This window comes from Dicentrarchus labrax, unplaced genomic scaffold, assembly GCF_905237075.1.
Source record: "Dicentrarchus labrax unplaced genomic scaffold, dlabrax2021, whole genome shotgun sequence".
In the NCBI taxonomy this organism is placed as follows: Eukaryota; Metazoa; Chordata; class Actinopteri; family Moronidae; genus Dicentrarchus; species Dicentrarchus labrax.
This window is the reverse complement of record NW_026136713.1, coordinates 25518061-25530092: the sequence shown is the minus strand read 5'-3', so window position 1 is coordinate 25530092 and position 12032 is coordinate 25518061. Positions and strand designations below refer to the sequence as shown.

Below are 12032 nucleotides of genomic sequence, written 5' to 3'. Positions count from 1 at the left end.
TTTATATTTATTATTTTGTTGGCATAAAAATTCTCAATTTTAAACACACTGAGTGTAAAAATATTGTAAAACAGCGTCTAAAATACGTTTTATCCACTACAGTTAAAAACCTGTTTTCATGCACTGATCAACAAGATTTTGTTGTTTCTGGTGGAGAGAAAATGGCCAAAATATATAATCCTGTTTGTATCTATTAGATTTAACCAAAAGTCAGCATTAGAAAGTGCCTCATTTGCATATTTAAACATAAACTTCCAGACAATAATTGTCTAACTACAAGTATCCAACTGGGGAAGTTTAATGGTGACATTAGTTTAAATGTTTATCCTGTTAACCTGTAGTGAATTTCACAATACATATCTCAGAAATCTCCAGTTCAGCAGCCCTTACAGACACCAAAGCTTCCAGTTTTATTCCTCTGTGTCTATGTAACTCATCATCTTATAGAAACTTCCTGAAAATAATGATGTAATTTGGTACAAACGTGTTCAGTTAGATCAACAGCTATACATGCAAACATGTGAAATGTGTCTTCAGACACACAATTGAACATAAAACATTCCAATAATAAATCAATAACAAACAAAAAATATTTTCCCACTTCAGAGGACCCTAAAAATAAAGCTTTACTCTAAGACGTCCTGCTGAAATAGTGTAAATATCAGTTTGGAGCGACTCACTGGTGCGTCCCTCCAGGTCGGTGCTGTCAGACTGCAGCCCCCCGCTGACAGTGACCACCTGCAGCCTGTAGAGGGCGCCAGGGGTCAACCCAGCCAGCAGCAGAGAAGAAGAGCCAACAGGGACGCTGTAGTTCTGAACAACAACACTGTGGAGGAGCAGAAACAGCACACGGACGTTTGGACTCCACATTACAGAGCAGGAAGGGAAATCTGTGCTTTTATTTTGAAGGTCTGCACGTTACAGTCAGCGAGCTTCCTGTACTGAACGCACACACACACACACACACACACACACACACACACACACACACACACACACACACACACCCGGACCCGGGTTCAGAAACCCACCTGTCCTGCAGCAGAGTCAGCGTGTACGAGTCCACGTCTCCTGGTGGTTTTTCCCATGATGCCCGGAGGCTGCTGACGCCAGAGCTTCTCAGACTGAAGGCTTGCATCGCCTTGGGAACTGCAACACACACAAACACACACACACACACACACACACACACACACACACACACACACACACACACACACACACACACACACACACACACACACACACACACTTTTGTTTATGCTCCACACTTGCTGCCATACAGGTAAACAATTAAAATAAATGAAAATGTGTTAAAAGGTTTTATTGATAATTATATTGTATATTGAGGATGCTAACACACACACACACACACACACACACACACACACACACACACACACACACACACACACACACACACACACACACACACACACCTGTCCGCCCGTCCACAGACACCGAGGCGTTCAGGTTCCTGCTCCTGGTTGTCACGGTGATGGTGTAAAGCCTCCCAGGTGTGAGCACATTGAAGGTGCACTCCCTCATGTTTGGCCCCACCTCCCTGGTATCCACGGTGACGTTTCCTGTGACATTCAGGAAGCAGCAGTTAGATTATTGACAAACCTTCCTCACGTGTAAACTCTGAGCGAGCGATGCAACTTGTTACCGTGGCGAAGCGTCAGGAAGTAGCCGTCCCGTGACCCAGAGGGGGCGTGGCTCCACATGGCGCTGAGGGAGGTGTCGTCCGAGTGTCGAATGTGGAGGTCCGCCACCGGGGCCGGGACTGCAGAGACAGCAACAATAATAATGTTTCTACAATAATATCATTTTCTGTTCTTTTGGTAATAACATGTTTAGTTATGTTTCTATAATTTCTGTCATAAACGTCTTCAGTAATGTGGATTTTCTGTTATATACACATTTAAATAAATACATTTATATATTTCTGTATTTTCATAATAAATTTCAGCAGCAATCAAATATTTTCTGTCGTATTTGGCAAATGTTATCTCTCATATTTCTGTAATTATATATATTTATACATACACACTATAGTATTTCTGTCATGTTTTTTGTTTCTGTATTTATATTTTATGTATGTCAGCTGCAATATATATCTTCTGTCATATATTGAAGTTATACATATTCTTTTACTGTATATTCCACTGTATTTTTATCATGTATTTATATAATTCACTATATATATATATATATATATATGTAATTTTTTTCCTGCAGTAACACATACAGTATATATTCTGTTGTATATTTCTGCCCTAATATATATATATATATATATATTTGGTCGTATATTTATTCAATAATTTAGTTTTTTCTGCCATATTTCTTTATATAATGTGTCTGTATATGTATATATTGTGTTGTTTATTTCATCAGTCACATATATTTTCTTTCATATATTTTTATATTTTATATTATATTACCTGTTGCTCCCTCACAGCTGCTCTCAGCCGTCAGTCCTCCACTCTCCACCCTCAGCACAGCTCTGTACAGCCTTCCAGGAGTTAGTCCCGTCCCGGGGAAGCTGAAGTTGGCAGCCTCTCGGTCCGGAGCGGCGCTGACTAACTGCTGGGAGCCGTCAAACAGGAACAGCTTGTAGCTCTCCCAGCGGCCAGCGGGGGGCGTCCAAGACAGGAGGAGGCCCCCGGAGGAGGAGGGCGACAGGGAGAGGAGGGACGCTGCCGCCGGAGCTACAGACGGGACAAAGAGGGGATGAAGTAACAGAGAGGAAAAGGAGAAAGAAAAGAACAGAACCAATCTCACCTGTCCTGACGGTGATTGCTGATTGGTTCGTCAGCTTCCCGCTCCTCGACGTCACCGCGACCTGATAGGCCGAGCCGGGAGTCAGCTGCTCAACTGCGACCTCTGTGGCATTCGGAGGAAGCGTCGCCTCCCAACGGCTTGTCCCATTGGTCGAGAGGGTGACGACGAGCGCGTCCAGGTCGCCTTCGGGCTGTTTCCATGACAACGACAAGCTTGTGCCGTTGTTGTAGCCGGCGGTGAGGTTGGAGGCCGCCGAGGGAACTGAAAAGAGATTCAGATTGAAGATTTCTGCTCTTCCTTATTTCCCTCCTGTCTTCTTCTCCTTCTCCTCTCTACCTGTCTGAGCCTCCGCCGTCTCGCTGTTCTGCAGCCCGCCAGCCTCCGTCACCATGGTAACGTTGTACAGTCGTCCCGGCGTCAGGTCGAGGAGTGTGTGTTGCGTCGCCGTGCTCTCTAACGTCTCGTTCCTCAGCAGACCTGCAGACACAGAGGAGTGATCAGGTGTCCAAATGTCAGATAACTCAGTCTTAAACATGACAACCATAATCCATAATCAATAATCAATAATCAATAATCCAGCTGTGATCAGTGACGGTACCTGCGTGATGCCACAGCTGCAGCCTGAAGCGCTCCGTCCGTCCTGGGCCCGCCTGCCAGGAAAGACCCAGGCTGCTGCTGGTCCTGGAGGTCACCGCCAGGCCGCTCACCGCTGACGGCCCTGATGACACACACACACACACACACACACACACACACACACACACACAAACACACACACACACACACACACACAAGTTTTATTTTATTTCCATTGTTTCTATCTGAGATGTCTGAGCGAGGAGCAGATGGATATCGGGTTCCTCTGTGTGACAGCAGCCTCTCTAGCACTGTCTCCTAAAAGCAGTGAGACAGTTCCTTTAACCTCGTATTGTCTTCCTGATTGCCATACACCTGGTCTGACTGTTATCTATAGCATAAAGAATAAATTATCACCTCTGTGTTTCAACTTAATTATTATAATATTAAACTCATTAACTGACATATATTCAACATTCATTTACAAAACGTGTAACTTAAAGCATCTGCCCCTTTTGAGTGATGGGCCAGGAGGGGCAGCTGGGTGAGGGGGGGGGGTTGGTAAAATGTGAAATGCCCCATATGACTCCCATAATTCAATCAAATGAATAAGAATGTATTGTACTGATGAAGAGCGTAGTATTGAACAACTCGTTATCTTCAGACCACTGAATGACCCCGAGGACAACAGGAGGGATTTATCTGCTGTGAGGTTCAGTGCGACGGCAGGAAGAGGATCCCCGGCCTCCATCTGTGGCCTTCAAAGCCATCAAAGTGTGAGCACAACACACACACACACACACACACACACACACACACACACACACACACACACACACACACACACACACACACACACACACACGAACAAACACTCCCCTGCCTCTCTTCAGGCCGTCCTCGTGTTCGTGAGCTTCCTGGTTTGTGTTTTTCCCACAATGCCTCTCTGTGTGTGTTTGTGCCGCCGCGTCGCCACTGGTGCTTCAAACTGAGGTCCAACAATATTATCAGGCTGCGACATCTCAGCCCCCCCCACCCCACCCGACCCCCCCGACCCCCTGAGTGCCACACTGAGACAAACACACAGTCCGACTGGTTCTGGATCCATCAGCGTACAACAGGACGTATTCAGACTTTACTTAAATAAAAGTGTTAAAGGTTGAGTGTTCAACTTTCAGGAGGATCTATCGGCAGAAATATAATAATAAATTGTTCTGCCTGATGAGACGTACTGCTAGCGGCTCCGCCATTTGGACCGCCATGTTTCTACAGTAGCTCTGTACGGACGAACACTGACTCTAGAAAGGGCATTTTGTGAGTTTTGCAGCCACCGTAGTTTCTGCTACACGCTTGGGAGGCCAACTGTATTCAGTTGGTTGCGATCTGTACTAACAGACACCACTAAATCCTACACCCGGGTCCTCTTGAGGCTCCACTGACGGCTACCTGGAGAGTTCAAACAGGTCCAAACAAACGTGCAGAGGTCACGTGAACACTAAAGGTCAGTGGATGTAACAGTCAGCGGGACTCCAAAGATAAGAAACCACAAACGACGCAGCCACAAGTGTTTTGCATTGCTGAGAAGGTTACTGTCGGGACTCGACTGGGTGCAGTAACACCCCGTTTCCTCCAAACACACACACACACACAACCCCACACACACACACACACACACACACACACACACACACACACACACACACACACACACACACACACGCCCTTTCCCAGTGCTTCCCACAGAACAAAGAAACAATGGAGGCAGGAAATGGCTGAACCCTGAGCTCTGCCCACGATGGAAATACACACTGAGGGTCCAACTTCTGTTCTGGAGGCCCGCCAGTGTGGAGACACACACACACACACACACACACACACACACACACACACACACACACACACACACACACACACACACAGTGCTTGTACTTTTACCGCTCTATCATTCTCTCTCAGCAGGGCTGTGGTTCCTGTAGCTAATCACAGAGCTACAGAGAGGGGAAGCTACATGACATTAACACACACACACACACACACACACACACACACACACACACACACACACGCACACAAAAACTCAACACAACAAGGAGGTCGCGACGTGTTCTTTCACTTCAAAAGACGAGAGGTCAGAGGAGATGGAAACAATAGAAGAGAACAGAACACAATAGAATACTTGACTAAATATTGGGAGTCGGGTGTCGAAGCTCCAGAAGGTCTCACATTCAGGTTGATGCAGGTACAGGTGAGTGTGCTAATAAAGAATACATTAACATAAATTAAATACCACTCAATCACACTAATCAAACCCAACTCAGACAGTATTACATTCCACCGCGCTGTTATAATGCTTCAGATTCAGGACGCATTCAAATTATTCTTAATGATCCCTTAAAGTCACATAAAGTCGGTTTTATTTAGTAACACTAAATTAGTTCATCCACAGAAAATTAATTTAAAACTCTTTTGATAATTGATTCATCGTAAGTTGTTTTTAATTGTAGTCAGCAGGTAATAATGTGCTTTAGTGGAAGAGTAAATTCAACTTAACATTAGTATACAGAAGATGCATTTAAGTTCTTACTTTATTATAGATAAATATAGATAAATATAATAAATTCTGTTAACACATTTTAAATAAGTCTGGAGTTCAATTAACTGAATGGAATTTGTAAAATATGAATTTTACCATATTTTTTTTAATACTTGAGTTTCTTGAACTCAAATCAAATCTTTTTTCATGCTTAAATGATTTTAGTTAATAAACCTAAACTTTAACATGATCAACACATATTTTCCCAAAAACACATTAAGAGAGACTGAAAAACTTTAACATTAACTTCATTAATTCTCATAATCAATTAAAAGCATATTTTTAAGACATTTTAAGGCCCTTTATTTATTTCCCTACACGGATCAATAAAGGAATAACTTCAAATTCAGATTATTGGATTTTAGACATTTTAAGCCCCAGCTGACCCGATGCCTCAATCTAACACTGAGCAACACACCGTAAACATAAACAGCACGAGCTATTATATTAATAGCTCCATTAGCTCTATTAACTAGTAAAGCTTTATTGTTTTTGAAGGAGCAGCAGGTTTCCATCCTCTCCTCACCTGTCTCACCTCAACGCTAAAATAAATGTATAACGTGACTCCTCGTGATCTCCTCAGTCTAACAGCAGCAAAAAGAAAACTCATAAAACCAACCATGGCTGCTGGTTTTCTCTCCCAACATCAACTGCAGGACTGATAACATTATTAATGGCTGGATTCCATTTACTTTTGCCAGCGTCCTCCTGGTACTGGGAGTTCTGCCTCACCGACACACCTAAATGGAACAGAGCCATCAATAATGTTATCGGTTACACCTGTGTCTCGATGTCCGTACGACGACGACGTTAATGCACTTATAGAACAGAAAATAAACCCTGCAGGGAAATGAGCTAACCAGTTTACTGTTGACTTTATAGCAGCGGCTGAGACTAAAAATATCCCAATAACTTGCCAATAACTCGCCGGTTCTCCAGCTTTCAACCGTTTCACATGGTCTTCATCAGCCGATCAGCTGTGACAGACCCGTAAATGTTTAAAAACCCTTTTAGGCTCAGTGCTCACTACAGTGGAGAGACTGCACTACACCGCCACCCTCTGGCCAGCTGGCCAACAGAAGAGCAGAAACGTGGGAATCTCAAACCAATCCTCTCACAGTAGGATCATTGCAGGTAAATAATATTTGTTATCTGGTAAAAACTGAGGAGGAATAAAGTCGTTAAAATGTCCAACTATTGTTTTATGTTATGATTAATCTTCATCGCTGCTTTATTTCAACTGCAATCACTGCAACTCTTATTGAAAATGCTTCATCAATGCACTAAATGTTTGACTGTAAATAAATTGATTCATATGTGATATTTACAGTAAGTAACAATGTGTTTATATTTCTATAAATGTTTTAAATATGTCTACATAACGGTTTTGCAATGCGGTGAACAATAAAATATGTAAACACATTACTTTTAAAGTTTAAAGTACTTTTAAGTTTTAAAAATATATATTTTTTATATTTATTTACATAATATACAGTTGTATTAATTGTTTTTTATTACACACATGCCGTCAACCTGAGTGGACATTTCATGCCTTCAAATGACTAAATAATAATAAAAATGTGTTGAGTATGAACTGTGGATGAAGACAGTGGTGAAAGCTCTGGAACCAGACCTTGAGTCTCTGGATGAAGACTTACTGGTGTGCAGGGTGATGTTCGCCGTCTCCTCGTCTCTCTGGGACCGGACCTGCAGCTCGTAGGCGGTTCCAGGCTCCAGGTGATCCAACACACAGGTGAAAACATCTCCCGCCTCCTTGCTTCCTCCACCCTCGACTCCTAGCTGGTTGGTTTCCAGATAGTTCGCTCCCGTCTCCTCCTTCACCTCCTCTTCCTCGCCTCGCTCCCTTCCTCCGATCTCATTAGTCTCTATCACCTCCTCGTCTCCTCTCCTGCTACACTCGCCGTCTCCTCCGGCGTCAGGAGACGTCAGCGTAAAGGAGCAGTTCAGTCCAGGTGTGTTAACGGTCAGTGACACAGAGTCCAGGCCGGACTCCGGTTTGGTCACGGAGATGTTACATGTGATGGTCTGACCCTCTGTGGGAGCTGCACTGCTCAGTTCCTGACGGGGAAACAACACACCGACATCAGTACGATGAAGCACTAAAAGAGAATCTTTTTAATTCAAATCAACAAAGATCTGAGATCCTCCCGTAGACTAATAAAGTCTGTAGTTTCATCCCTGAAGGAGCAGCTGTGGATTCATGTGTTTTAATAATGAGAAAGTTTATCAAAATGTCCTTCCAGCTTCTCAGACTCTCCTCGCTCCTGCAGCAAAATCTGTCAGCTTGCAGCCTTTTGCAGCATCGTTCACATGTCAGAAGGTCCATCTCCATCAAGGTAATCATAGTTAACTAAAACTAAACTAGAACCTAAAACTAGGAGTGGAAAACATAAGAATTACTTAATAAAAATACACAGAAAATGTCCAAGGTCTTGCTCATGGTGGTACTGTTGGGTCTCTGTAAATAATGTTATAAAGAGTTCGGTCTAGACCTGCTCTATTTGAAAAGTGTCCTGAGATAACTTCTGTTATGAATTGGCGCTATACAAATAAAACTGAATTGAATTGAACTTTTTGACATATTTCACATACATACACTTTCACTTTATCCTGACAGAAGAACATGAGACAGATAATCTGTGAAAGAATCAGGTTCCTCTGATTCCTCCTAGTTCCCCAATGACATCCAGTGTCACTGGCCCCGAACAAATACAACCACTCATGGAAGGTGTATTTTAAGCCAGGCTAACTGCTAAATGCTGCTCTAAAGCATTGGGTGCTTTTACTTTTTATATTTTTAAGTACATTTTATTGATTGATGATTATACTAACATACTTTTAATTAAAGTCCACTGTCTAGAGTCAGTGTTTAGTTTGTCCATTATGAGCTACTGTAGAAACATGGCGGTTCAACATGGTGGACTCCGCCAGAAGAGGACCCGCTCTCTCTGTAGATAAACACGTCTCATTCTAAGGTAACAAAAACACAATGATTCTCTTTTTTAGGCGATTATACACTGATAAAAACACACCTATGAATATTATATTCCTGATGATAGATCCTCCTCAATGTGACACACTGGACCTTTAAATAAACATTTTCAATGTGTTTTGCTTAATGGAGTATTTTTATAGCGTATTTGGATTCATCCTCACTAGAAGAGTCTGTAAACTGCTGAACTTTTTCTTCTAGTTACAAGAAAAAAAAACTCTGTAAAACCAGAAAACAATGGATCTTTTATGTTGCTGCCAAGAAACATGCAATGTACTGTTACGTTAGTTAATCAGCTGCAGCTATTTAAAGAACTAATGTGTATTATCACTTTCTGGGTTCAACTGAACTTTGGCCTTGTTCATGTATGTGAACATCTCAGACAGAAAATACAATAATGTGTCACTGATAATGAGGTTCAGAGAGTTCAGAGACAAACAATACTGCAGGGAGGAGAGACAAACAGACAGATAGACAGACAGGAAGAGAGGGAAATGACGACTGAGGGAAATTAAACTCCATAAATATCAGTGTAACATACGGCTCTGTTCAAACCCTGCAAGAGGCTGAAATCTGCACATAGATCACATCTACAATCACACTAATAATCCAGACATCATGTCAATTAATGTGAGTCAGGGGAAACCATCTAAACATGTTGTGTTGAAAGAACAGTCCACCATTTTAGGGATATTTTCTGTTTCTCCATCTGTGTCCAGTACAGTTATCCGTATCCTAGCTTAGCATTAACCGATAGCCTCCTGCTAAACTCCAAAAAATACTCCAAATAATAATTACCTAATGTTTTGATAAGGTTACTTAAGATGTGGCTATATATGTTGCGTTGAGTTGTAGTTTGGTGTTGATTCGCAGTTTGATTGGCAGTACTATCCCCGGTTTCAACTGGTTCAATGATAATATATATATATATACGGTTTAGTGTTTCAAAGAAGCATGCACTGCTTTCACCTACTTCACACTACCTTTTTTATGCCACACATACACACCTGCATGTTTTTGATAGTTTGAGATTGTGTGGACTAAACTGTGCATGTTGCCGTTCTATATACTGTATATAAGTGTCGCAACAAGAAATAATAATTCTCACAAAATCTCTTCATTTCTACGAGTTTTTCCTTTTGTAACTACGTTCTTAAACAGGTCGGTTTAAGGGTCTTATAAAAGCAAAAATTATACCAAAAATGTGCCTGTTATAAGAAGGTTTTCTTCTTGAGACAAGCTTCTTATCCTCAGTTAAATAATATTAATACAACATGACTTCAAATTCACTTTAGTAAACTACTGGTTTCCTCAAAACAGGACAGTAGAAATAAATCCTAGATGGTTTACTAATTACTTTTTGTTGTAAAGACAAACATTTCTTGATACAATAAGAAAGACAGAAAAGTCTTCATTACGATAAAGTATCTAATCTTTTATTGCTCAAACAAATGTTAACGGTAAATTTAAAAAATACAGTTTGAAATCCATATTTTGCATAATATGTGCTAAAATTGCAAGAGTGATGGATTACAGTGGTTGCTGAATTACTTGTCAAGACTTTTCTTGGTATAATAACGAACATGCAAGTCATATTTCCTTCATCGTCAAAACAGCAATGAAAAAAAAATGTTTTAACAAACAACAATACATTTGCATTGAGATGAAGCCTCTGGATGAATAACTGCTCTTAAATCACACATTTTCTCACTATTTGTTGCACAAAAATAGACATCACAACCTCGATGTTGCATTTGGAACTTGACCATAAAGGCTTGAATCGGAGAGCAGACTCACCCGGAGCAGCAGCAGCAGTGAGGAGAACCACAGGCAGCACAGATAACTTTTACATTTCAGCATTTTGATCCTCATTCACATCCCCAGACGGAGCACGCACCACCATAATCCTGAGGCTGAGGTAGAAGATGTGTGTCTATATTCACGATCCAGAAAATATCCCTTTTCTTTGTTTGTATTCAAGGTCTTCAGATGAGAACGAGTCCTTCTGGAAAATCGAAGCTGGAGAATAAAACAGCCGGACAGTAACTTGTTAAATTTTTCCAGAAACGTTATCTCTTCTGTCCGTCGTCTCTTCTCTGCCTCATGTCCATCCTCAACTCGACCCTCTCAGAATTCAAACTCAGTCTTTCCTCACTTCTCTCTGGACTCCCTCCCTGTCTGTCTCACCAGCTGTCTGTCTCTCTTCCTGTCTGTCTGTCGGTCAAACTCTATAGTGTTGAGGCTGGGAGTCACTAACGGACTTCCTCAATCAAGCCAACAGCTCTCTGAGTCACTGCGAAGGCACGACTACAAACTCTGCCTGGATGGAGACTATAAATAGGTCCGAAACTACAGTAGCAGCACACCTAGCTGCAGTAACAGCAGAGGTAATGTTATAAATAGAGACGAGTATTTGATTAATTCCCACTGAGACGTGATCGCTGTGGAGTTTAACGTTTGTCTCTTATTTTTATGACAGCGTCGTCTTTTGATGTGGCTCCATCTGTCAGGGTGTATATTTAGTTTTGGCTCCACAATAAATCCCTCATTGCTTTCGTTTCTGCTGCTAATAATTGATTAATTGTGTTGCACACTAAACAAAACGACTTTGTAATGTGAAACGTGTGATAATACTACCAATCCAACTGAGAATCAACACCAAACTGAGGTTCTAACTAACCTTTGGTCACTTTGAGCTCATAGTTTTGGTTTACGGTCCTACAAGCTAAACCGAGGGAAGAAGCTAACAAGGGTTAATTGTACACTACACCGTACAAAAACAGGAGCTGACACAAGCTAAACATACGCTACCTGCAACCCAAAACTAACACAAAATTAATTGTTCTGAAACTGAACTTTATTACAAAGTCTCAACAAATTGCTGCAAGGATAACACATTGTAGGCCAACAAGGAAGTTAGCATCACCCTGGTTCCTTTGACAAAACATCAGTGGGATTTTTCCAATGTAGTTTGGATTATTGCTCGCTGGCAAACAAAGATTTTTGATAATTACATGTTTTGTTCAGTAAGACAAAGACTTTTAAAGCATAAATGTGAACACC

The 12032-nt window shown here is 41.6% G+C and overlaps 1 protein-coding gene across 1 annotated transcript in view; it reads right to left on the bottom strand.

The window, feature by feature from the left end:
- ptprb (protein tyrosine phosphatase receptor type b) overlaps positions 1-11207 on the bottom strand; it is a 32514-nt gene extending 21307 nt beyond the window's left edge. Inside the window, exons 1-10 of the mRNA XM_051419773.1 lie at positions 10767-11207; positions 7615-8035; positions 3386-3505; positions 3124-3264; positions 2788-3048; positions 2448-2714; positions 1670-1786; positions 1440-1586; positions 1032-1149; positions 681-826 (exon numbers count right to left, since the gene is read on the bottom strand). Coding sequence (XP_051275733.1) covers positions 681-826; positions 1032-1149; positions 1440-1586; positions 1670-1786; positions 2448-2714; positions 2788-3048; positions 3124-3264; positions 3386-3505; positions 7615-8035; positions 10767-10841 — 1813 coding nt within the window. The 5' untranslated portion in view covers positions 10842-11207. The remainder of the gene's footprint in view (positions 1-680; positions 827-1031; positions 1150-1439; positions 1587-1669; positions 1787-2447; positions 2715-2787; positions 3049-3123; positions 3265-3385; positions 3506-7614; positions 8036-10766) is intronic.
- Between the last annotated feature and the right edge of the window lie 825 nt (positions 11208-12032).